General features: G+C 40.8%; 2 protein-coding genes across 3 annotated transcripts; one reads left to right on the top strand and one right to left on the bottom strand.

Moving 5' to 3' along the window:
* Positions 1 to 7,811: 7,811 nt before the first annotated feature.
* Positions 7,812 to 24,930, bottom strand: cysltr1 (cysteinyl leukotriene receptor 1). 2 transcript variants are annotated; one of them, XM_039812649.1, is made up of 3 exons: positions 24,855 to 24,930; positions 10,689 to 10,999; positions 7,812 to 9,703 (listed from the first exon to the last, which is right to left on the bottom strand). In XM_039812649.1, the coding sequence occupies exon 3, from the start codon at positions 9,683 to 9,685 to the stop codon at positions 8,660 to 8,662; it is 1,026 nt and encodes a 341-aa protein (XP_039668583.1). In that variant the 5' UTR covers positions 9,686 to 9,703; positions 10,689 to 10,999; positions 24,855 to 24,930; the 3' UTR covers positions 7,812 to 8,659. The 2 variants fall into 2 exon arrangements, with proteins under 2 accessions (XP_039668583.1, XP_039668584.1); XM_039812650.1 differs by having other exon boundaries at positions 7,812 to 9,697.
* LOC120566298 lies at positions 23,690 to 26,692 on the top strand. Its single transcript, XM_039812651.1, has 2 exons — positions 23,690 to 23,914; positions 24,879 to 26,692. Exons 1-2 carry the CDS (start codon positions 23,837 to 23,839, stop codon positions 25,659 to 25,661), a joined length of 861 nt encoding a protein of 286 aa, XP_039668585.1. The 5' UTR covers positions 23,690 to 23,836; the 3' UTR covers positions 25,662 to 26,692.
* Positions 26,693 to 27,572: the final 880 nt, after the last annotated feature.

Below are 27,572 nucleotides of genomic sequence, written 5' to 3'. Positions count from 1 at the left end.
TATACTGTGTCCACATAGCAGCATAGTTTCAGGACTCACTTGGGAGTCTGGCTCGCTGGCTGCTTCCCTCTATCATTCACTGCTAAGATGGGGCCGGCCTGGCTGTGTGGCAAATCAAGTCTGGTTGTGTAAAATATCAGGTTTGTAGTAGAGCTTAACTGCAGGCCAGCCATGAACTGTGACAAGCATGAAGAAATAGATAATTTTCTGCAAGTTTCCTTTTGGGGGGAAATTGTTTCTATTTGCAGGTATGGACCAAAGTATATGAGATCATGATAATAACTGGAGACTTGAATAGTATTCATGTTTAAAGGTGATCTAATCAATATTTTTGTACTAACAATGGATGACTAATGTGAATGGGGTCACTCATAGTGAGGAAACCATCAGAGAATGGTCACCTGCACCTTTCAGCTCTTTGTTTGGCTTTTATGGTCCAGAACATTAATATTTTGGGTTCACTCTCATTAGCGGTGTCTTTAACCGCAGTAGGCAGCTGTTTGTAGCTGGTGAACATTGGGGACATTTCCGTCAGGTGTTGATGGATACCAAACAGATCTGAAAGAAGAATGAATATTGGACTTACATTCATTGAGACTACAAAAAAAAGCTAATGTTGCTCTGTGTCAGCTGGAGGTGTAAAAAGGCAGCCGTTTGCAACACGATCACTGTATCAACTTTGCTTTATAAGATAATATATAATATAGTTGTTTACAGCTTGTTGTGCTGCTTTCAATATAAAAAGTTTTTTAATTCATGCACATTCAAGGAAAAGGTTACCCACTTCATGTATTTCATTAGAGGGGCATCCATTGATTTTACATGTCAAGTCATTAGGAACTTTTTATGGTAAGTGTCTTCCAGTGTATTTGCCATTGGGATTCCTAAGTATAAAGGAAATCCAAATTGCCTAAAAAAAAGACTTTTCTTAAGTTCTTAGTCATCTTTTCAAAACATATAGGATTAGGGCTGCAACTAACAATTATTTTCATTGTGGATTAATCTGTCTTGTTCGGTCTATAAAATGTCAGAAAATGGTAAAAAATGTGGCTCAGTGTTTCCCAAAAGCCCAAGATGACGTCCTCAAATGTCTTGTTTTGTCTACAACTCAAAGATTTTACGTAGACGAGTGAAGAAACTAGAACATATTCACATTTGCAGTAAGAAGCTGGAATCAAAGAATATTTACCTTTCATAAAAAAATAACTCAAACCAATAAACCGATTATCAAAAATAATTGGTGAATAATAAAACCGTTGACAACTATTCAATTCATCTTTGCAGCTTTAAAACAGAGATCTTTAACTCCGAGGGCGGTCCTCAGAGTTACTGCAGGGGGGCAACCAAATAATTGTTTGATAATGTTTTGAAAGATTTATTTACATGTCTAACAAATAATCATAAAAATGAGTCCAGAATATAATTAGGAAAGATAAATTGGCCTATTTGTAATAAAAAAAAAAAAATACAGTCTATAAATAATTTACACAACATTGATGATAGGCTTAGTGGCCTATGGGTAAGGTAACCACTAAGGTAGCCATCCACAGGGACAGTTAAGCTTAAGGATGTATTCACATGTATTCATTTAACCCATTTGACTGTTTTGAGAGCATAGGTCATTCCGGAACTTTCTCCAGCTGGTTTGTTGTTGGGCGGTCTTCTCTTCGTCCCTCCAGGATGATGTTGTTTCCTTTGGTTCTGCCTCCACAAACCTTCCCCAGCTGTTCCTGTGTCATCGGGGTTTCTATTCCCTTGTGGGTTCCAAGGGAAGGCCTGTCTGGTGGTTTATGTATGTATGTTTAACTTTAAAACGTGTAAATACAAAAATGTGTCAACAATTCTTCATTTATCAGGTTAGCATCGTCAGGGACGTGCACAGAAATTTGGAGGGGCTATTTCTCTAATCTGGAAAAAGGCAATGAGTTATTAGCCTACTCCAACTTAAAGAAAATGCCCCTGGTAAAATAGGCCTACTTCACATTAAATGAATAATGTCGGATGGTTGTTTGACATTATCAAATGCTTCTCTCACAGCATGGTCTGCTGGCAGTTTTAATCCAGCTCTGCAAAGTTGCAGATCTTTCAGCTGCTTCTTTGAGCTCCTTCTCTCTCTTCTTCTGTCTTCTTTGTTGTGAAGGCATACTTAAGCACACAAAACTAACATTAGGCTATACTTTTTTTTTTTAAATGGAAACTTTATTACATTAACCAATTGGGACATTCATGTATCATCTGTTAAGAAAATCAAAAAGACGTGTTCGTTTGATTTCTGAGGAGGAAGGAGAGGCCTGGGTCGAATTGAAAGATTAAACAAAAGGTTTAATGAACAACACTATGAAAACGACATGACAAAAACAATCAAACATAAAACATGAAACACTGCCAGCAGTGGACTGAAATGACATGCCTCCTCTTCAGGAATTACATCAATCAGTCATGTGACATGACAAAACAATACACTGTAAACAGCGGACTGCAAACATGCTTCCCCTTTCGGGTCACAGTTCGCAGTCCTGAAATCATCTCTGTTTCCAAATTATATTCCTGTCTCTCAGGTTAAGGACACACCTCTGAATTTTAGGTTTACTCCAAGTCATAAAGGTCGTTTATCATGGTCGTGCCGATTCTATTCAAGTTTACAGAGTTTGCATTTCCTTTGTTCTAATCAAGTCTGGCCCCGCAGGGAGTGGCTCCCCAAAAGTTGTTTAAACGATAAGTCTTCTAGAGCATCTACATTCATGCTAAATAACAGACATGACCTGATGATTCTTTAGAAGCTTGAGAAGGTGTGAGCCAGACAAATGCTAATTAAGTGTGGTGTGATGCAATCGGTATTGTTTCAGTGTTCTTTTCTAGCTACAGTGTTCATTTAACTAAATGTATATTTTTTATCAGACATCACCAATGGTTTAACTTTTTACAACCTAACACATCTCATAACAAAGTAAGGCGACTTTCACTTTCACTAACGTCACATCTGATTGTTGGTTGATTCAAGAGCCCAAACCATCCCGTCCCTGAGCCTCTCTCTTCTCTACAGAACGCACACTCATGTAACGGACGTAACGTAGCTACGTTAGCGTGCTGCTGCAACATAGGCTGTCATTAGCTTTGGTTGATAGCGTAGCATTTTACATTAATATAAGGCAATGCTGCCCGACGTGATGCAAACGTTACTAGCTGAAGCTGCACTTTTTTCAAAGCTCAAGTGGATTTTTTTGGTTACTATTCACAGGGCATTTGTCATAATCTCCATAACTTTAAAAACTCACGTGAAGGCAGAAGGGCCAACCAAGTCATGTGACTGGGGGCAGAGGGCATCGCTGAGGGCAAGATTGAATGATATAGCGAATTTGATTTGATTTAACTGATGGGCATATTATTGTATTAATGCAGCCACAACAGCAAAAAAAGAAGAAAAAAAAATAAAGAAAGAAGCTGTAAAACTGCGATGACAATAAAATGATACAGTATATAGTTTATAAATATCTCTGGTTGTTTTTTCTGTTCCACGACATTTTTTATGTCATGTTTGGGGTGTCGGATGAAGAGAGGGATAATTTTTGTAATTTTAAAATTATTTAATTTATCTTCAGTGTGTATTGGCCAATCAGATTTGTCTTGCGATTCAGCCTACGCATAGCACGCACGCACACTCACAGCCACACGCAACGACGAATGACATTTTCGATGATCTGGATATTCAGGGTCTCGTGGCAGTTTATCAGCCAAATTCCAGAGCGCAAATCTACGTTTGGTGTACCGAAATCATCGTAAGGTGTCTTACATCTCTGCGTCTTTTTCCTGCCGCCGTGCAGGCCCAGATGGTAGCCTATATTTAGCCTAGTGATTTTGATTTATGTATGCCTATTATAAAGAAACAAATAGTCTGTAACTTTTAAGAATTTGTCACATAGCCTACTGTCGGAAAAGAAAGATTTTGCATAGTCTTGTTACTTTGTGGCACTTAGGCCTTTTTTGGGCCGTTATGCGGCTTATGAACACTTAATCTACTTGTGGTTGTTTTAAAATAAACATACATTGTCATCTAGAAAACCGATCCTGGCTCGTCAAGCTCCTTGTTTTAACAGACATGTTAAAACAAGGAGCTGCATGTATTGCTAATAATATATAATTTACATTGGTTGCACTATATAAATAACATTTTAGTTTATATGCACGCATTCACACAGATATTTAGTTAGAAATACTTTTTTCATCGCTGGTTTGTGGAGTTGGCTGTGCGGTAGGCCCTATGTTGGGATAGAGTTTGTACGCACCGTCAGCTCAGCTGTACTTCATGGAGGGGAGGGGCGAGTGAGTTTTTAAAACGAGACAGAGGTAGAGTGGTCTGCAGAATACAGAACCTGTGTAACATAGTATCTTTAGACTCTACGTGGGCCGTGGACCCCCCCACCCCCCCAGCACCCCAGCACCCTAGCACCCCAGCCGAAAATATCTTCCCACGCCTCTGCATCCCTGAGTATTGTATTGTGTAGGCTTTAGGCTGCTCTAAACATTATTCTAGGCCCAGTTTAATATGTAACTACATTTGTATACAATATGTAGTAGGATGTCCCTGCTCCATCTCCCTATTAGCTCCGGGGTCCTTGACCTAAAAACTGTTGATTTACAATCGTGACAGAAAGGCTGAATGCCTACAATAAAAGCAGTTCTCCCGGAGAGCTCCTCCAACTGTTTCTGTACTCATATGGTAAGCATTACACTACAAAGCTGAGTATGCTCCCCCTGAAGTCAAACAAGTTATATTCTTAACCTTTCCCAAAAACTAATCAATGCTCAGGCCAAGTCATTGTAGGACCGCACAGATGAAAGAAATAAAAACGATATTAGTGATTTCCGGCAGTGCAGTGGGGTGCGCTGTTATCCATAACCTCTTTAGAAACAAATGAGTAGGAATTTAGCAGGGACTTTCCTTACTTCTTTGGAATGGCGAGAATCTCCACCGTGAGGTACACAAACACGGCAAGAGTCCCATCTCTAAGATGGCCCTGCTTTGCAGACTGAAACAAACATCTTTTTGTGGAAGTGGAGGAGGCAGCCGATCATGTGCTTGATATTATCTGTTTTGAAATAGTAATACAGTGGCCTTCTATGTTCTAATCAGCAGGGTCAGCCTCAGCAGTCTGCTATCGCAGTGTTGTTTTGTATATCTAATTAACCCCTAAATTTATATCTGAATGTTGTAGCTTTATAGAAGGATGTGCATGCTCTGACCCTTTTTTATATCAATTTTTCTTTTAGCTTGAGTTAAAATGTTTTAAGACTTTTACATTACAAATTAAATTTGTCACAGTGCAACACAACTCCTCTTGTATTGCTTTAGCTCATTGTTTTCTCATCTCAGAGAAAGACAGATCATAAAAAAACAATATAAGAACACGATCAGTCTTGAATGATTTAGAGAAGGGCTACAACAATGTGTGTGCTGGTGCGACACCCAGTGGACAGAGTTGGTAACCCTGATCATGCGGTCAGTGTGAACTTTCCGAGCACAGTGAGGACTACATGTGATCATAATGAACTGAAATGTATCGGATGATTTATTGATGCGTTTATTATACATAACATGAAATACAGTTTGCATACAGTAGGAACACAGCAGCATTTTCAGGTATTTAAAAGAGTAGTTTGACATGTTGCGAAATATGCTTGCTTTCTTTCTTGTTAAGAGGTAGATGATAAGATCCATGACCCTCAATTCTATGAAAATAAGAGCTACAGACAGCTTAGCTTAGCTGATGACTGGAAACAGGGAACAAACCACATATTGTATTACACAAATGATATACAATCTGTTAATTAGAGAGCTTTAGAGGTGTTTATAGGTGGATTTGTTACCTTTGGACACAACCCGGCTAGAACCAGAACAGTCTTTGTGCTAAGCTAATCATCAGCCGGCTGTGGTTTCATATTTAGCGTACAGATATGAGTTGTTGTTCTCGTCTAACTCTCAAAATGTCAAACTATTCCTTTAAAGATATATAAAATATTTTTTTTCAAATTTTTTAAAAAACACTAATATTTTTTTTTTTTTTTTTTTTTTTTTTTTTTATTATAAAAAAAATTTTTAAAAAAAATTTAAAAACAAAAAAATTTATAATTAAAAAAAAAAAACCCCCCCCCCTTGTTTTTTTTTTTTTTCTTTCCCTTTTGTTTTTTCTTCTTCCCCTTTTTCTTTCTTTTTTTTTCCCCACAACAACACACACAACAAAAAAAAATAATTTATTAAAAAATAATAAAAAACTTTTTTTTTTTTTTTTCTTTCATTTTTTTTTTTTTTTTTTTTTTTTTTTTTTTTTCTTTTCCCCCCTACTATTACTTTCCTCTTTTCTTTTTTATTTTTTTTTTTTTTTTTTTTATTTTTTTTTCTTCTTCTTTCTTCTCTCTTTCTCCTCCCTTTTCCTTCTTCTTGCTAAGCCGCATGGTAACGTTATGAGGTTCCAACAACGTTCAACATGCTCATGAATGTATTTTTAATATAATTGTTTTGACCACGGTTAACACACAATTCAATTTGCCATGTAACGTTAGCTATGTAGTCAACTAATCTATGCTAAGTTAGCCAGCTAGCGCTCTCCAAAAGTCAGTGTTTAAATTCATTGTTTCGATTGAGAGACCCCTCACGGTTTAAACGTTTATCATCATGCTTATCATTTTTTACAAAAAGATGCGCAGAAATATTAAACATCTATGGCTCAAAAACCACAAATAGGAATCCAAATTGAGTAAAAGTAATGATAACAAGCATGGTAAATCACAATAACGCATAATAAAAATGGTTATGGCCATTACAACATTAACATTGCCACAAATGTGTTTAAAAAAAAAAAACAGTGATATAAATAAGGAGCTGAAGAATAGTTAAGAAAAGGTCCACAGTAAACAGCAGAGTTTAGACCTTCTTGGGATACAAGACTAAATTAAAGACATATTACAAGTATACAGTATCTACAATACATTCATACACTGATATACTGTGTATTTATATTTGTAATTTGGGAAAACGTTTAGGCAAACATTAGGCTACTGGTTAATGATAATGCAGCAACAACACCACTTAAATATTGAACACTGCATTCTCAGAATAATAAATAGTAAATATCAATTTGAATGGAAAACATCCTCCTAAGACTGGTAACTTAAATGCTTAAATACTCTGTTAATGAGTTAACCCTAATTAGCTTATTGTATTTTTTTTAAGCTTTTCTCTGCCTTTCATAAGCTAAGCTAAGCTCTTTAAACGTATCATAAGCTGCTTGTTTGATGACCCTCCTGTCTGGTGTAAATTAACTGGCCCTCGGCTGGTGGTTTTCCCCAGACTCTGGCACATGGTGCTGCTCTTCAAACAGAGTATTTAAAGTGGCCATATTATGCTAATTTTCAGGTTTATAATTGTAATTTGAGATTGTATCAGAATAGGTTTACATGGTTTAATTAAAAAAAAAACACCATATTTTTGTTGTACTGCCCATTGCTGCAGCTCCTCTTTTCACCCTGTCAGGTCACTGTTTTAGCTACAGAGTGAGACATCTCAACTTCTGTAACATCTTTGTTGGCAGTCGCACATGCCCAGTAGCTAGGTAAGGATCACAATTGCTAGCTAGCTGTTTCTCCAACTTCGGCCTGTACAAGGCAGGATTAGCCGGGAGACTTCTTCTAAACGAGGGCACACGGCTAGTGACGTAGAAAGCCGCGCCGATTTTGAACAGCTCACCCGGAGACTGAAGGCAGGACACATTCATAAACCGTATCTCACTCAAAACAGCATGGATGGCTTTTTTCAAAGTGTGTATGCATGTGGAAGCACCAGAGACACAAAATAACACCCCAAAAAAGTTTTTTTCCTAATATGGGCACTTTAAGCATTTAAGTTACAAGTTTCAGGAGGATGTTTTCCATTGAAATTGATATTTATTATTCTAGAGAATGCATGCTGGAAGTCGGCTTATTATCGGAAGTTTATACGTTACCATGGCAACGGTACACATAAAAATGGCTGCTGCTCTGACCATTCTGCTACGTTGTTTTGAAAGGAAATGGCCTTTCTATCCATTTTATTTCTATGAAATGACCAATGCCTGGAACATGGAAGTAAATATCTTCCAGGTCTATGATAGTAAACATTTCACCCAGCTGGACCAGTTTCAATATTTTTCAGAGCTAAAGTGTGCAAATCGCCACAATATCGACCATTGGTGCTTTAATGAAATATTTACACAATGAGATTTTTGATAAATAATCATCATTACCATGGATGTAATGACTAAGTGGGTAAAGGCAAATAATAATAAGATTACATCACTTAACTGTAATGAAGCCTTTAAAACCAAGAAAAGACAACACTTTAAATCCAAAATTTAAGACAATATCTAGTCTAATATATTGATGTCGATGTGATATCGATATATTGGCCAGCCCTAATTAGAAGTAATGATGCTACACTCCTCAAAGCAGATCACCGTTTGAGGAAATCTTTGGAAGAAGACCCGTTGTTGTGAAGAGAGCCCTTACCGGTCAGCGCAGTTAACCAGCCCTAATTAGCTTATTATATATTTTTTTGCTTTTTTCTTCCTTTCATAAGCTAAGCTAAGCTCTCTAAACGTATCACAAGCTGCTTGTTTGATGGTGTAAATTAACTGGCCCTCGGCTGGTGGTTTTCCCCAGACTCTGGCTCTGTGGCCGACTTCATCTTGGTTATACGGTACATGGCGCTGCTCTTCATTGACTGGCGCATGGAGGACAAGCGACTGCGGAAACCCTCTCCAGAGAAAAAATAAAGCAGTGGATCAAAGCACGAATTGGCAGCAGCCAGGCTCAGCGTCACCACAACGGACTTCTGCATGGCAATCCTCTCAGAGCAGCTGCTGTCAGTCCGGGACAGGAAGTGTAGGTGGACGGTGCGCTGCACGTGGTACGGCATGAAACTGACCAGGAAGGTCAGCAGGACGATCACGATCATTCGGATGGCTCTGGTGCCTGTGCCCCGCTGGCGGCGGGCAGCATTGGTGCGGGACAGCAGGGCCCGGACTATGCCAGCGTAGCAGAGCAGGATGACCAGGAAGGGCAGGGCAAAGCCCACCACCAGAGACAAATAGTTCAGCACGACTAGTTTCTGCACACCGGCACCTTGTGGAGGCTCAAAGCACTTGGTTTTATTTGTGACGGAGTCAAAATGCTGGCCAGACATCAGGAAGGGTGAGGATGAAAGACAGGTAAACACCCAGACACCCACACACACCAGGCGAGCACGGCTTTCTGTGACCAGCCGCAGGTTCTGCACAGGGAAGACAATGGCCAAGAAACGTGTGATGGACATGGCTGCCATGAAGTAAATGCTGCAGTAGAGGTTTACATAGAGGGCGTAGGAGCTGATGCGACACAGGAAATCGCCCTGGTCCCACTGACCCTTTTTCACATAGTAGATAACTCTCAGTGGCAGCGTCATGACACACAGTAGGTCAGACACAGCCAGGTTCAGCATGTAGACATGGAAGGGGGAGCTCTGGCGGTATGTTCTGATCAGCACCACCAGGGCTAAACTGTTCCCAACCAGGCCGAACACAGTGATGAGGGAGTAGGCTGTGGAGTAAACCTGGTTACGGAAGTCATCAATGGAGGAACAGTCAGAGTTGCTGCGTGTCAGATTCATGTACGCCATTTGTGGCCACACCTGCAGCTGCAGAGACAAATAGAAACAACATGGTGATGTGTGCAAACTGAAAAAGAGAGATCACAGAGTGTGATAACTGGGATATGGCAGATTGTTTCAGAGATGGCCGCTATTAACTGCTGCTGTGCAGACTCCGGAGGAAACGCAGAAAGATAGATAAGAATTTTGAAACTTTACCCTGTTATGATGTATACTAATTATTAATAATGTTAAAATGTATGTTATTTAGTGTAATATAAAATAATTAGTTAATATATAATAATGGTTATTGACAATATACATATGATTTCTTATCATTAACAAATACTTAATAAAATATATAAAATGTTATGATGTGTGCAAAAATAAACTTGAAATTGTTCAAATGTGTTACCAGGTTGTTTTGGGGTGAAACAAGGTAAATCCCTTCATGTAAGTCGTGTCTTTTCCTGCTGTAAAGATACTTTTCAGAAATGCTATATATCATATTGTTCATGATGAATTTAGTTGCAACCAACTCTGTGTTGGATGGATTACATTCTGATGAATTCTACTGAAGGACACGGAAGCAGACTGATGCCACATTGTTTGTTTTACTCTCTGTGTATCTGTACATGAGGTGATAAATAATAAAGTAACTTGCATATGTGTAACATTTAGTGGCAACATCAATTGAAAATGCAAATGCAAATTCTAACCTTTTTCTGGCTGCCATTGATAATATAAAATGCAGAATGTTGTGCATGTTACTGTAAACCTGTTTATCTGTGTAGATCTGATGCACAGTTTGCATAGTGAGTAACTTTGAGGATATTATCAAATCAAACATGACTGCTTTCATTGTCACTCTTGTTTATCTTCTGACTGAGAGAAATATTTAAAGCATGCTGTCTCCTGTACAATCTGAAAATGTGCTCAAACACTTGACATGTTACATTACAGAAAACATCTCTGATTTAGCAAAAGTATAACTTTCATAGTTATGAAATGTGGCTCTAACAAAGTGTCCTACCTTAGCGCTGAGTTCCTGGTCTGGTTACAGAGCGGTGCAGCCAGTCTGTTGGTCTTCTCTCCTGGTTGATGTGCACAACAGCAGTGCTGCTTCAGTGTGTGTCTCCTCCGCCTCTCTGCCTCGTCTGCCAGATGTCGTAGCAGCAGTGGGTGGAGGACGCTGCAGCAGGTGGCTGCTTCCTTACAGCCTCAGTTGTTAGAAAGCTTTTCAAGTAGGACTGGCCTGTCTCGTCTTCTGTGCAGCTCAACAGCATCAAGCCCAATGACATAATCGACCATGCAGCCGCGCATTTACAGTAAATGGAAAAAGAACTGAGGGTAAAACAAGAAAAGTGCTTTATTAATCCTACTCCATTGAAACATTTGCTCTAATTCAGCTTTAGTCACATTTTTACTGTTAATTTTGTAGACACCTAGAGGCCTGTTTTTGCCCTGAACATACCTAATCTGTCCTTCTTCCTCACAGAACATAAACTCCTTCTGTTCATTATCTATCATCTCATACTTCTGTGTAATTTGCTTGTGTAAGCTCGTCTGGCCTGTTGTACTGTAACTGTCTGTGTATTCTGAAAGTACTCTTTTGACATGACAAATATTTACTTTATTCATGTTGACTAATGTGTACACTCTGTCACCTGAGGTGTGAGGTGGTAGAGCAAAGAGATATAACGATACATGGGTCAAACAAAACCATCCCTGTTGACTGATAATGGAAGACTTTTGTTTATTCCATAGCATTTCCGTTGTATGTTGCTAATGAGTTTACAGCTGGTAAATGGACTGTGGAAATGGGCACTCATTTTTGCAGTTGAAAGGCCTTGTGTGGTGGAAGGGCAGGGTAATTCATATGTAACTCATTTAGTTGTTAGGCACCAGCAAAGACAAACATTCAGAGCCTCTGAATCGTCGTCTATATCAACACCACTGTCTATACATCATCAGAGAAGTAGTACTCTATTAGCTTGATAGTGCATTGAGTGCACCGCAAAGAATAATGGCAGGGGCAGAAAGCTGTGATAAATGTTTTGACCCTTCTGAGAGATGTTGAAAGTGCATCTGTACTTTCTGAGTCATCCCATTTTAAGTTCTCTGAAGTGGCAAGCTGATGCCCAGAGCCACTATGCTTTCATTTCTCCACCCACATAGTTCATTTTCAGTGTATAACTTAACCCTGATGTGGGACCTAATTGTTTAATGATTGCACAGTGATTCAGGTCTTATTGTTGGCAAGAGTTACGCTCCTCTTTCCCGGCACTTAACCGTACATCAGACATGGCAAGGAAACTGCATTCATTTACGAGTTCATCAGTACTTAAAACAAATCACACAGCAAATTCAAATAAAGATGCACAGATTACAGCTAAGAATACCATCTGTCTGCATCTACAGGTGGTAGACAACAAATGGTGGTTGAGTTTCATGAGCTGGGGGTGCTTGTGGATCATAGTTGTAACAATCTGCAAAATCCAATAATGTGGGTGGGCTGTCAAAATGCTTAATAGACTAATAAATGCATCATCGCGGGCAACATACAGTTTTTATTTGTTAGTGGATTTTCTCTATGTACTCTTGATTGATTGATGCTTTTACAGTAACTGACCACAATGGCTTATTCTGTTTTTGTTAAGTCAACTCTGCATTTTCAGGAAATTTGCTACTGTTTGTAAAGGGGCTCAAGTGTGGTTCTTTTAGTCAAGATGTAGGTTTTTGTGTTTCCATTGTTACACAATTGTAACAAATCAATAATTAGCTTTTGCCGAGCGGCTAAAGCTAATTTCTTTGTTAGTCTGATAGGGGAAGCTATCTAAATCTGGGCCAATTTAAAAACACTAACTGGAAAACTGCCTAATGACATAACAAAACAGCTGGAAATGAATGACAACGGCTGCCTGGTAAAAGGAGCTGTAGAAACAGCAACTCTCCTTAACTCTTACTTTGTGAACTCTGTTAAGGAAATACTAAACTAATTATCCTGCACCTCAAGATTTACCATCTATAGATGTATCTCAATCGGTCTTCTCCCTAAAAGATGTCCCTGAATCTGAAGTAAAAACAACTCTGAACTCTCTTAAAAATTCCAAATCAAAGGATATTTTTGTACTGGATGCCATGCTTTTAAAAAGCCACGCAGATACCTTAATTGAACCAATAACAAAGTTAATAAATGCTTCAATTAGAGAAGGGAAATTTCCAAAAGATTGGAAGTCAGCCATAGCTGTTCCAGTCTATAAAACAGGGGACCCAACTGATGTGAGCAATTACAGGCCTATTAGCATTTTACCAGTTGTCTCAAAAATCGCAGAGAAATGTGTTGTTGAACAAATGACCACCCATCTCAACACTAAGAGGAGGCTAGCTAGCTCTCATTGATAGAGCTAGCTACATCCAGCCGCAGGCTCTATCAATGGGACTCGTGGACGAGCGGCGTTTATTTCCCCAATCGTTTGTTTAAATAACTCAACACGTTATAATTACACACATTAAAAGATTAACTGAAACCTGTGGTAAGAGATTGCTGGCGTAAAAAGCTCGCTGACCGCGCTTTCACTCACATACACCGGGCATTTAGCTAGCAGGAAGAGGGGAGTTGCAGGCCCTGGAGCTCTGTCAGGGCAGGGGCATTTGGTTGTCATTAGCCCAAGAGACGGTGACTTTGCGCGGGTATGGAGTGCAGTGGGCTGCCAGTCGTGACGGAGCTCCAAGTACCTCACAGCAGGCCGGGGTCTGTGAAGGAAGGCAGGCCGGGCGGTGAGGCAGCAACACAGTAATTTAGTAGTTTGCTCAAACCAATCAGCACGTAGCTCATTCGGAATATTAATGAGCATACCATATTTGGAAGAAAAGCTCTTGTTCCAAATAGAGCCATATTCACAGGGTAGTTAAGGGCCTAATAAAATAGCATTCGGGCAATTTTCAGCCCAACCAATGTTACATACCCTATTAGGAGACCTTAAGGAACAGTGTAAAATACCCTATATAATCATTCTATCACCCCTTTAACAAATATGTCATCCTTAGTTGGGAAAATCTAATCAAATAGAATGACTTCTGCCTTATGTTCAAGATCCTGAATGGCAAAGCTCCTCCGCCACTCAATAATTTTATTAGGCAAATAAATTCTAACAATAGAATCACTAGGTCTAGAGAGGGGACTGTGTAACCCCTTACAGGTCCAGCTCCTTTAGTCAATCATGTTTTTCTGTTAGAGCAAACTGTAAGAAACTGCACCACTTACCATAACTTCCCACAAAGTCTCAAGGCCTGGCTCTTGGAGAGTCAGACTTGTGAACATTTTTAATCTCCAGGTACTTTTATATTATTGTTGTTATCACTGCTGACCTGCTGCTAACATGTTTGATGTTTGATATCTTGCCCGGTATCAAATTTAGCCCACCCTGCATTTCTTGGGTATGTATGAAAAAGTTATTTGTATTTTAACTATTTTACCATCTTTTTAACCTGTGCTATATTAACGCCTCCCTCATGAGCCTATTTTATCTTTTTATTACTGCTTGTTACTGCTTTACATGGTTGAACAGTGCAAGAAGATGGCTCTGGTCGGTGTTGCTTGGCTGTGTTTTGATGCTTGCATGGCTTCTTATACTGAATGTGGATACTGTTGATGTGTAACTGTGCTAATGTCTTGCTGTTTCCTGTTGATCTGGTCTAAAATCATCTGGCCAAAGGACTACAGTTGAAAATTAGCCGGCTGGATAACACTGGCACATTTACAGAAATGTTGATTAATGTGTGTTGTCTTTATAAAATAAAGAATAAGAATACGAATTTAGGTGCACCAGTTAGGAAGCACATATGTATAAAACAGAAGCACAGACGCACTTACCTTAAAGCTCCCATATCATGCTCATTTTCAGGTTCATAATTGTATTTTGAGGTTGTACCAGAATAGGTTTACATGGTTTAATTTTCAAAAAACACCATATTTTTGTTGTACTGCACATTGCTGCAGCTCCTCTTTTCACCCTGTGTTCAGGTCTCTGTTTTAGCTACAGAGTGAGACATCGCTCTGTACCATTTTTGTTGGGAGTCGCACATGCGCAGTGGCTAGGTAAGGATCACATCAGCTAGTCAGGTCCAAGACAGGATTAGCCGGGAAACTTCTTCTAAACTTTGCGTGGAATACCGGCAGAACAGGGACATGTAAGTAGTACTTTTGTAGATTAGGGTGAATTTGTGTGTGTTGTAGCAGTGTTTTGCCGTTGAGAACGAGGTAGCATGCTGGCGGTTAGTCACCTTGTTTCGGCCAATGACATTGAAAGCCCTGCAGATTTTGAACAGCTCACCCAGAGACTAAAGGCAGGAATCATTCAGAAACCGTATCTCACTCAAAACAGCATGGATGTTTTTTTTCCCAGAGACACAAAAGAACACCCCAAATCCCATTAAAAGTGCTCTTTTCATAAAATGGGATCTTTAAATGTAGCCAGTATTTTTATTTATTTTTAGAGCAGCTGAAGAATGACGGGAAGGGGGGGAGAGAAAGGGGATGACACACAGCAAAAGGCTGCAAGTTGGATTCAAACCCAGGCCTCTGCCAAGGACTCAGCCTACATGGGGTACATAAATCAGTCAGAATTGGTCAATATGGATGTAAATGCTAGATATACTTGGCCGGCCCTGCACTGCAATGATAAGAGACCTTTAAAATGATGAGAAAATGGGAAATTTAAACAAAAAAGCGACATGTTGCAGTAAGATGTTGGTAATGCTGCTGCAAACCATCTTAACGTGCCCATATTATGAATATATCACTTTTTCTGGGATTTAGTTATTTTGTGTCTCTGGTGCTTCCACATGCATACAAACTTGGAAGAAAACAACATCCATGCTGTTTTGAGTGAGATACGGGTTTCTGAATGTGTCCTGCCTTCAGTCTCCTGGTGAGCTGTTCTGCAGGGCTTTCTACGTCAGTAGCCGAGACGAGGTGGCTAACTGTAGCATGCTAGCGCTAGCATGCTAGCTCGTTCTCAATGGCAAAACACTGCTACAACACACACTAGTTCACCATAATCTACAAAAGAACTACTTCCATGTCCCTGTTCTGCAGGTATTCTACACAAAGTTGGAAGTGCGCCCTTGTTTAGGAGAAGTCTCCGGGCTAATCCTGCCTTGTACTAACTGAAGTTGTAGAAACAAACAGCTAGCTAATGTGATCCTTACCTAGCTACTGAGCATGTGCGACTCCCAACAAAGATGGGATAGAAGTGCGATGCCTCACTCTGTAGCTAAAATAGAGACCTGAACACACAGGGTGAAAAGAGGAGCTGCAGCAATGTGCAGTACAACAAAAATATGGTGTTTTTTGAAAATTAAAAATTAAAAAGCGAAAACGGGCCCCTCGTGGCTCTTGGCGCTGCCGGGGTTACCGGCGGACGCCGCTCCTTGCAACCGTGCATTCGCGCGGCACTCAGACGCCGCAAATCGTCAACAATGAAAAGGGAACTCCCTGCCGAGTTCAACGATAGCTCACACAAGACTCTACGTCATACAGTTCATTAGCTGTGAAAAGGGGCGTGGCAAAAGCGTAGGGGGCGGGTCAAACCATCACCAATGAAGAAGGAAGTCTCTGCTGAGTTCATTGATACCTCACACAAGGGTCTATCTTAAATGGTTCAAATTTTAAGAAAGGGGGCGGGGCTTACGCATAGGGGGCGGGTCAAACCATCACCAATGAAGAAAGAAGTCTATGCTGAGTTCAATGATACCTCACGCAAGGGTATACCTTAAAAAGTTCAAATTTTATGAAAGGGGGCGGGGCTTAAGCATAGGGGGCGGGTCAAACCATGACCAATTAAAAACGAAGTCTCTGCTGAGTTCAATGACACCTCACACAAGACTCTACCTTAAACGGTTCAAATGTTATGACTTACTCAAGCGTGGCCATATTATAGGAGGCGGCTCAGTATAACATGTAGACCACACATTCTAAGTTTCATGTAAATCAGATGATGTTTGTCATATAAGCCGCATTTCCTGTGGCCAGGGGGGGGCGCTATGACCAAAAGTCAATTTTGGCCTGTAGGTGTCCTCAGGCATGGACCCTTGTCCATCGTGAGAAATTTCGGGCAGATACGACAACGTACACTCAAGTTACAACAACTTCTTTGGTCATCGCTAAACACTCAAAATGGCCGCCACACCACGCCCACACGGTCTGACGAAAAGTTTTTCTTTTAATAACTTTTCATCGTTAAGGTGTTGGGATGGTACAGACCAAGTTTGAAGTCCATCGGATGAAATCTGTAGGAGGAGTTCGTTAAAGTATAGAACCTTGACTTTTAGGCCTACTTCCTGTTGCCACTAGGGGGCGCTATGACTTTAAGTAAATATCGGCCTTTAATTGTCCTCAGGGTTGGACTCTTATGAATCCTGAAAAGTTTTGAGGTAATCGGACAACGTACACTCGAGTTACACCCACTTCCTGTTTCGGCGGCGAAACGCACAAAATGGCCTCCCCGCCACGGCCACGCCCTATGACGAAAAGTTTTTCTTTTAACAACTTTTCATCTTTAACATCTTAAGATGGCACAGACCGAGTTTGAAGTTGATCGGATGAAATCTCTAGGAGGAGTTCGTTAAAGTACGACATGTGGAAATGGCCAAAATCGCACTAATTTCGAACTTTGAAATCAAAATGGCAGACTTCCTGTTGGGTTTAGGGTATGGCTCTAATGAAGGTTTTTGTACATCTTGACATGATACATATGTGTACCAAGTTTCGTGAGTCTACGTTAAACGCACTGCAGGGGCTCAATTTTCTTAACTTTCTAGGGGGCGCTAGTGAGTCATTTTTGTGCGCCTATTCCCGAAACCCTTAAAATACGTACATTTTCACCAGACTTGATGCGACCGCCAAATTTGGTGAGTTTTTGAATATGTTAAGCCCCTCAAAAAGGCAATTCATTTGACGGGAAAAGAATAGAAAGAAACAATAAATCCTTCAGTTTCAATAGGGCCTTCACCGCTGTCGGCGCTCGGGCCCTAATTATGAACCTGAAATGAGCATAATATGGGCACTTTAAAGAGGAGGCCACGATAAATAACAAGTGTGTGACTTTGACACCTGACTACGTGGTTTGCATGCTATCTCCTACTGACAGTCAACACTGGTTTCTTTTTCAACACAAACACAGTCTTTCCCTGAACTTAATCATGACCATGATAGTTCCTTAGCCAAGTTGTTTTAGTTGCCTCTTCTTAATTTAAATCTGCATTTTCACTTAATGTAACTTAACCATAGAGTTGGTAGATCAGAAAGCACTCATGTGAGTCGTTTGGGAAGAACTGACAAAATGCTATCATTTAGGCATGAGCAGTTGTTAAATTTCTGTTTACTGGATACAGAGGCCCTGCATATTTGAGCTGGACGCAGCAGCTCCTCTGCTCTCCTTTCATGGAAGTGAGACCAGCTGTTTCCATTGAGCTAACACACATCAGTTATCGCCGTGTGATTAATTTCATCATTTGTATATTCTTTACAATACTGGGAAGTTGTTAAGCTCCCCACCGCTGTTTGCCTGAACTACTTGCAAAGTACAGTTTAGTTTAGTTAATTTATTACAATGTAACAGACAGATTTATAGAGTTAAGGTTAAAAAACAAACCATATTAAAGTCAAAGACTATTAATATCTGGGTGGTCTGCTTACACTGAGATCTATTGTAAGTCAAATGGTCCTTTTGTTGCTCTGACAGAGTTGGTAATACCCTGCAGACTAAGACGTTTATGTATGTCACATTCTCGGAAATGTACTGTTCATCTCAGCAGTTTGGTGGACAGTTTCACAAAGCGGGGCTCATAGACAGGCCATTTACTGCCAGTGGAGGGAAACAACCAACTTCTTAACCTTTGTGGTTTCCTATTTGCTGACATCGTACATGCAGGAGTTGATGTACAGATATTGTTTCACACATCCTGAATGCTTCAGGTGAGCGGAAACAGCAGTAGCTACATCTGACCGTTCAGCATTGCATATATGCAAAGTTAATATTACATATAATAGAATAGCACTCTATTGGTTCATTTTACAAAAACACAATTAAAGCCATTATTCAGTAATGGTGCAGCATCTCTGTACATGGAAAAAAATATAGTATATTTAAATGATCCTTTACAGCTACATGTGGTTTAATATTTCCATTCACCAAAGGAATGGCTTTAGGCCTTGTTAAGATAACATCCCAAACCTATCCAGCGTGGAGGACACAGACATAGCTGAGTGTGTGCAAACACGCACACGCAGATGTATATGTGGTGTGAGAGGAGTTTAGGAGGGAAGGATGGAGTGTGTGTGGGGGGATATTGCTGTTCAGGAGTCTGATGGCCTGTGGATAGAAGCTGTTTGTGAGTCTTGTTGTCTGTGCTTTCACACTCCTGTAGCGCCTTCCTGAGGGCAGGAGTGTGAAGAGACTGTGTTGTGTGTGTGTGTTGTCTTTAATGATGTTGTGGGTCCTCCTGATGACCCTGGTGATGTACATGTCCTCTTGTGATGGGAAGGCTACCCCACAGATGAGTTGTGCCGTTTTTATAACACGTTGGTTGGAGAGCCTTCCTGTCCCGAGCAGTGCTGTCTCCATACCACACTGTGATGGAGCTGGTGATGGCACTCTCCATTGTACATCTGTAGAAGTTGCTGAGGATTTTGGTTGACATTCCAAATTTCAACAGCCTCCTTAGGAAGTACGGTCTCTGCTGGGCTTTCTCAAGGAGCTGGTGGCTGTTGTGAGACCAGGTGAGATCCTCGCTGATGCTTGTTCTGAGGAATTAAAGGTTTTCACTCTCTCTACCTCTGTCTCCCCGATGTATAGTGGTGTGGGCTGCACCTTCCTCCATCTCCTAGGATCAACAGTCATCTCCTTGGTCTTGTCTGCATTTAAGGAGGGATTATTTTCCTGACACCAGGACACCAGTTCAGCCACCTGCCTTCTGTATGCAGTCTGCTCACCACCAGTGATCGGCCCAATGACTGTAGCGTCATCCGCAAACTTGAAAATGCTGGTGTCAGTCTGGGAGGCTACACAGTCATAGGTGAAGATGGTGTACAGCAGCGGACTCAGCAGGGCTTTATGGTTTCAGTTCATTGCAAGATCATTTTAGTGGAAGTTTTCACTGATCATGGTCGGGATGTGAGTCATAAGGCAATCTTTCAATCTTTCAGCGGTTGTATGAAGTAATCTGTGTCCACCATGAGTCCGTGCAGTAGTAATTTGAGGTATCATGGGTGTATTCCACGTAAATAAACGGGCAGATTCACTTATCATGCAGGGAAATGTATCTCATCTGCAGGCCTGGAGTTACATCATTTTAGGGGCAAGGCCACTTGGCCAAATGCCAGGGCACCAAGGCCATCAAATAAAACAATGATTTTAAGTCCACGGAAGTAATGAATTTTAACTTACGGTTAACGTTACATTTGTTAACATTAATCATACAAACATTTGGCTATAAAACTCGTGAGGCACGTACCACTTCTAAGGCGACTGGGTCAGCTAAGTCAACGTTGTAGCGATATACAAGCAATGCCAAATGTAACAGAGTGAAAAATGCATTTTATTAATTCTAATTTCCAATTTATATTTAATTTCATTTTAATCATCATTTAATTATTTGTAGGATATTTGTGAATTTTATCTTATTGAGTTTAATTTATTTATCATATTGCTATTGTTTCCTGCGATGTTGCTGCACTGCACCTCTATTATACCTCCTAAGTTGCCATAGCTTCCGTTTCTTCCTCACAATACCGTCTTGTATTGCTGAGGTAGGTTCAAGGGGGTAAGCGAGCGTCTGGCAAGCGTAGCTCCTATGGCACCATTTTGATGCTAACTGGCACTCACACCCTGTTAGTATTCCATTGACTCCCATTCATTTTGACGTCACTTTGACAGCGAATAACTTTACATCTGGAGCGTTTAAAGACTCTATTTGTCCATTGTTTATTTCTAAAGAAACACGACAATGTATAAAAGGCTCCATTACCTTGTACCTCACGTTATGGCTCCGTAGCAGACGCTTTTATATAAATAGGCTAATGATTGTGTCATAACCAGGCGACTTACTGTCACACAGTAGAGGAATTACCGTATAGTACAGGAGAAGCTCGCAGGCAGTTTCGACTTACATGAGCTGTTTAGGTTTAATTACTGATGTTAACTAGCATTTTAGTTAGCAATAATTAGCCTGTGCCTATGTTATCTCCTTACATATACCTCCGCTCTCCGTCTCTGTAAGATTGGGAATGATTGAGATTTCTCTCGGCACAGCTACCAGAAGACTTCACACTTTCAGACAGGTTGCTCACATCACATCTAGGTCGTCTCTCTCAGGTGGAGGCTGCTCAGTAACGCTCAGCGCTCACCGGAAAAGTGCTTCTAATATCCTTCACTGGTCTCCGTCCAGAGCAACGGGATCTGTTGGTCCATTCTCATATACTGTCCATGGGTAGGTTACTGTTACTGTGTAATGCAAATAACGGAGGCTCTACAGTCCATTTTGAGTGTGTAAATTCTGTTATTTAATGTTTAGGAGCAGAGGTGCAGATAGGAAACAGTAGACCAGAAGCCAGTTAATGTGATATTGTCTTCTGCATGTATGTGTATCGCTTTTGTTAGACGTTATATTCTTTTTGTTACCTGTACAGTCACCCAAACCCACGTACTGTTTAACTTTGCCCACTGAAACTGTTACAAAATATAAAACATTGTTTCTCATGTTTTTCACATATATTGTTATAATTCAAGTAAGGTTTTCCCAGTCTATTCTAATTGCTCCTGTTGGCTAGCAATGTGCACATTAAGAGTTGAATGATATACTATACTGTAATTTTTATGTATGTATGGTAGAAAATTAGATCACTCTTAGACAATACCGTCTTGTATTGCTGAGGAGCAGAGGTGCGGATAGGACAGGATAGACCAGAAGCCAATTAATGTGATATAGTCCTCTGCAGAGCAAATAAATCTTGGAAAACCGTCAGCTGAGGTTGTCTGTCTTCATACCCTGTCCACATCTGTTACACTAACATGTTGAGTTTCTTGTCTTCTCAGAAGTGCAGTCACAGCTTTGCGGCGTTGGTACTTTAGGATCATTTTGAAGTCTACTGGTTGGCCTGTGCTAGATTTGTGTCAAACTATTGATAATAAATAGCTTGGTTTTCCAGCGGTTCATACCAGGCCTGAAATCAAACACTGGTTATCTTTTGCTAAACATAACTAAGTAGTTTTCGCGCCTCAACCTAACCAAACTGCGTTTCACAACGTTAAGGACGTGTTTTAAAAGCTAAAGGGCACCCCTTAGGGCACTACATCATGTTTTATCATACATAGGAGCATTCAAGAGAGTATCTTTGTTTTCCGAACATGGGGGTACCATATTAAGCACCTGAGTCCACCAGTAAGTAATCAGGGCCATAAACAAATACACATACACCTTCATTTTTATACAAAGTTGGGAAATTTGTACATTCTGCAACACCATCTATTTTTCCAGTGAACACATAATATTTATTTCCTTAAAAACCTGTTTGGAAAAACAAGTTAGTACTATATAAACATATATAAGCAGAATATTTAAGAGGGAGGGTTCATTTTAAGTTCATACCAGAGCTCGTACACAAATACTCACATATGTGATACGCTTAATCACACACCTGGCCTGTTAAACACCATCACGTGCGCGTAGTGTGCACCAAACTAAAACTTAAACCACCTGTTCCCAGTCAACCATCAAAGAAGTGCTGCAACTAATGAATTAAGCAATGCCAATCGTAACGCCAGAGTGAGTTGAGTGATTAGTCAGTTTATGGCTGAGTCACATTGTCTAGCAGAGGTAACAAAGGTATCATTCAGTTCACACCTTAGTTGCCGTGGATACGGTGTATTTTACCACGCCTGCCCTAAAACAACATCTGAAATACTCACAACACGTGTGGGTTGTTAACACTTACGCTTTAACAGCAACATAAATCATTCAATACCTGAAGCTGTGGAAACATTTATTACATCACATATGTGTTTATAATGAGGTATGCAGTTTTGGGAATCTATATTGATTTGATATTAGTCAGTATGAAAGTTTCTTCCTTGACTGAATGTATGTGAGAAATCTTGGCAACTTGCTCCCTGGCACCCACTCTCCGCATTTAAAGTGCCCATATTATGAAAAAAATCACTTTTTCTGGTATTTGGGGTGTTCTTTTGTGTCTCTGGTGCTTCCACACACATACAAACTTTGAAAACAATCCATCCATGGTGTTTTGAGTGAGATACGGTTTCTGAATGTGTCCTGCCTTCAGTCTCCTGGTGAGCTGGTCAAAATCGGCTCGGACTGTGACGTCACAGTCCGAAATGAGCTAGCTAACCACAACCGTTAGCTCGTAGCGTTAGCATTAGCATGCTAACGCTAGCATGCTACGTCGTTCTCAATAGCAAAGCACTGCTACAACACACACAAGTTCACCATAATCTCCAAAAGAACTACTTCCATGTGCGCCCTCATTTAGAAGTCTCCCAGCTGATCCTGCCTTGTAACTAACCAAAGTTGGAGAAACAGCCTGTCTTTTACTGTCTCTAGAGTTAGCTAGCTGACATGCTCTACATCTGAGCTACTGAGCATGTGCGAGTGCAATCAAAGATAGTACAGAAGAAGAAGATGAAAAGAGGTCTCACTCTGTAGCTAAAACAGAGACCAGGTGAAAAGAGGATCTGCAGCAGTGAGAGAGAGCTGTGCAGTACAACTAAAACATGGTGTTTTTTGAAAATTAAACCATGTAAACCTATTCTGGTACAACCTTAAAATACAGTTATGAACCTGAAAATGAGCATAATATGGGCGCTTTAAAGCTCCTTTTTTGGCTCTGTGTTGCATGGAAAAATTAGACAGGTTTACACTGATAACAATGATGCACGGAAACCCCTAGGGCACAGATCATCCACCAACATGAGTCAGATGCAGTCTGGCTCTCCTCCAGATGAGACATGATGACATTTGCGGACTGAGCCAGTTGAGTTGAAGCAACCAGCGTTGATAAAGAGAAGAGAGAGACATACACACACACACACACAAACACACACACACACACACACACACACACACTCTCATTCAGCCTCTTTGAGAAGAAGAGGGGCTGGCATGGGGGGAAAGCTTCCAGCCCACATCCAGGTGAAACGGGACAATGGATTTCAATCTCAACTTCCTGTCAGTACACAGGTGAGTCCCTCACAAACAAGATTCAGTTTTAAAGGTAGATACATGTGTTTATTGCATCATCAGTTGAATCCGCATTTGAGGCAATGCATGCTTGAGTTTAAAAGATTCTAATATGTCCAATAGACAGATTACTGTAAGAGTCGCATGTATCAAATTCAATGAAATGTAAATCATGTGAGGTGACATAAAACGCATAAAACTTTTCTGACTGTTTTTAATTGTTGCCATCCATAAACTGATGATAGTGAATGAAGTGTCATAGTGTGTCGCAGGGGCGATTCTAGGACCAGACCTTTAGGCTCATTAGCCCCTAATGACAATGTGACACGGATACAGTGCCTTGCTAACCGCTCTGAGCTAGCTACTGAAGAACGTCTACTAACATTTATTGACACTATCAACACTATGCTGGAACTAAACCTGACACTTTATAAGTCACAGTAATAATGACCAATTTCACACAATGTTCTAACATTCAGCAATTTTAGTTGCTTACGTTTCAATTTCGGTATTAATCTGCGCCATGAAATTACCAACTTCTTCTCTGGGGACTACCAACGTTAAACTTTACAACCGTCTCCTGCTGAGATGATATAAAAAGGGTCTAAAATCGCCCATGGTGTGCTGTATGCTTTTGAGGCCCCTTTAATCCTTTATTTTCAAAGTAATTACATGCCACGCAAATGCTTAAATAAAGCCAGGTGAGGTTCTACCTTAGTCATGTTAAATCATGTCTATGACACGGAAGGATTTATGGATGGCTTGTTTGCTTGCCTGGGCCTCTGCCTACTTACACAACACTGTGGCTTAGTCATAAAAAAGGAGAAAGCTGTGAAGAGAATTATGTGGCGTGTTTGCGCCTTTGAATGGGTGGATCAGAGAGGCATGCTGAATATCTATTTATACTAAATAGATTGTCCAAAAGAAGTAGTGAGCTAACCTCCACGTGTTGAACTCTCTGCAGATCACACCAAAGACAGTCTGGGAGATGCGCTCTTGGTGCTGGCCTGGTTCAGCCACAGAGGGAGTGCTCTCGGCCTCTAGAGGATGGCTGCGTTTCTTCTTACTGCTGAAGCTGGTGACGGTGCTGTTGTTCCCCCACACAGCAGGCCTTCCCCTGCTGGTGGGCTGTGTGTTCAGCTTGCGGGCCCTGTTGCTGCTGCGCTCCCCTCACATCTCCACCAAGCCCTCCACTGTGCTCCTGGGCCGGCTGGCTCTGACAGACAGCCTCGTGCTGCTGCACTGGATGCTTCAGCCGGGAGCGCCACTCGTCTGGTTGATGGAGGAGGCGGGCTGTGAGACTACAACGGGCCTCATGGAGGAGGGGGAATCAGTTTGGTGGAGGGAGGCTGTGAGCATGCTCTGTCTGCAGCTGCTTGATGCTCACCACCTGGCCTCTCTGCTCCTGCTGGGGCTGCTGGGACTGGAGGCAACGTTGGTGTCACGCTGGCCTCAACAGACTCGCAGATTCAGGACTTCTCACTGGGCTCAGCTCAGCTGCAGCCTGGTCTGGACACTTGTGCTGCTTGAACTATTGTACTCGCTCCACTCACAACTTTTGACCAGGCCTCAGAATTATTTCACAACGCTACAAACCTCTCAAAGTTCCCCTCTGGGTCTGGTGCCTCTTCCCTCCCTTCCAGGTTTCTCCTCATGCCTGAGAAGGACATTATGGCTGGTGAATTTATGGCTGCATTATGTTGTCTTTTATAGCAGAAGAAAGAAGAGTAAGAGCTTCTTTCATTAAGAGTTATTGATATTCTATTTTATTTATATAGTAAAACTATTGTAATATTGCAGGAAATATTCTGAGTAAGATGTCTTTATATGGGCCTTAAATTGAGACTAACTGAACAATTTCCCCTTTGGCTACAATTGCATCACAAAAATTGACATGTGTGCACTTTTACTTTTGTGATAAAACCACTAAAATGTTTATGTGTGTAATAGTAGCACAAGTACAGGACACCATAAGCAACTGGTCATACCAGACCAACTGAAGCTGTAGTAGTGTATCGCATAGAGAAAAGGTGCTTTTTGAACTTGACTTTTCATTTGTAAAAAGATGAAGACCATTCCAGGAAAGGCATAGATATTGTGAAATGTGGCTTTAGGCGGGATTTTCAATGAAAAGTTTCCTCTGTTTACATTGAAGAGGCTTGCAATCTCACATTTTAAGAGTGAGAGATTATGATCGGGTTCATATTGTAAACATGCTCTCATCCTGCAGTCTCTCAGCGGTTCGATCTGGCAGACAGACAAGATGTTAAAATGAAATACGGTGCTCTGACCAATGTTTGCAAAATAAAAGAGCACAAGGCAACATATTAAGTAATTTAATGTTGCTCTTCACAGTCTCTAATTTGTGTTTCAAGATGTGTTCTGTTTGCATAATCATGTCCCCCTTGCTGCCCAATAACTCACATATGTCTGTTTACATTATTTGGCACCATATCATTTGCACAGTAAAAAGTAAAAAACACAAACTGGGATGGTTCAGTAGCAAGATTTGTTTTTCTTTCCATAAATGGAAACAGTTGCGTTTATCCACCCAGTTACTTAGCTAGCTACTGATCAGATAATACGCACACAAAAGCAATGTCTGCCTATATGAGTCAAACGATGGTCATGCTGATAAGACAGAAGCCACAAAAACACAGGGCTTAAGACTTGAAGACAGTACCCAGGCACATGGTGGTTGGAGCCCAGATTTCAGCTACTACAATCATCCTTGCATTACACAAATGTGTCTCTGATGATATAAAAGATCAAAGTTGTACATCCTGTGAGTAAACTGTTTTGCATTTATGAGGGAACTTGTGACATAACCACATCACACACCACAGTTACGGCTAAAAGAAACGTCTGCTCTGACACGGAGGAGGAGAACAACTTCTAATACAGAGTTATTGTGGGCAGCTTTACTTTACTTATGTTATTCATAATTTTAGTGTGAGCTGTGTCCAACAGAGGGAAGGACAGAGCAACTGAGTCTGCTTTTGACATATTCAATACAGAGCCCTTAATAAAGTGTAAAAGGCTGGAGAGGATGGAGGGACTCAGCTACTACACCAAGCTAATTAATATTCAATTCAATTCAATTCAATTTTATTTATAGTATCAAATCATAACATAAGTTATCTCGAGACACTTTACAGATAGAGTAGGTCTAGACCACACTCTATAATTTACAAAGCCCCAACAATTCCAACAGTTCCAGTAATTCCCTCAAGAGCAAGCAGTGCGACAGTGGCGAGGAAAAACTCCCTCTTGGGAAGAAACCTCGGACAGACCCAGGCTCTTGGTAGGCGGTGTCTGACGAGCCGGTTGGGGGTGTGATGAACAGTGGCGATAGTAGTCACATTAATAATGGAACAGTGACTGGATGTAGCGGGAAGCTGCAGGGTTCAGCAGGACGCAGCATGACATTGCAGGGCATCGCTGAGTTCACCAGGGAATGCAGCAGGACCACGGCGACAGCTGCAACCAGGGTCTTGGTGCCAACGTTCTCCAAGGAAATACGCTGGGGGAAAAAAAAGCATAAGGACTCCGGGGAGTAAACTCCCCAGAAGCTAGGATTAGTAACAAGCATTTCTGGGACGGGCTGCACACAAATAGTAATAGTAATAGTAACAGTAATAGAAAGGGAGAGGAGAGA

The sequence above is a fragment of the Perca fluviatilis genome, chromosome 10 (genome assembly GCF_010015445.1).
Source record: "Perca fluviatilis chromosome 10, GENO_Pfluv_1.0, whole genome shotgun sequence".
In the NCBI taxonomy this organism is placed as follows: Eukaryota; Metazoa; Chordata; class Actinopteri; order Perciformes; family Percidae; genus Perca; species Perca fluviatilis.
Note: the sequence above shows the minus strand (reverse complement) of the source record. Positions and strands in the feature narration are given on the sequence as shown.

What these genes read in the sequence shown, in the direction of transcription:
- cysltr1 (XM_039812649.1), bottom strand. Translation starts at nt 9,685, where the DNA reads ATGGCGTACATGAATCTGACACGCAGCAACTCTGACTGTTCCTCCATT.
- LOC120566298 (XM_039812651.1), top strand. Translation starts at nt 23,837, where the DNA reads ATGGGGGGAAAGCTTCCAGCCCACATCCAGGTGAAACGGGACAATGGA. An exon ending in AACTTCCTGTCAGTACACAG is followed by an intron (nt 23,915 to 24,878) that starts GTGAGTCCCTCA and finishes AACTCTCTGCAG; the next exon opens with ATCACACCAAAGACAGTCTG.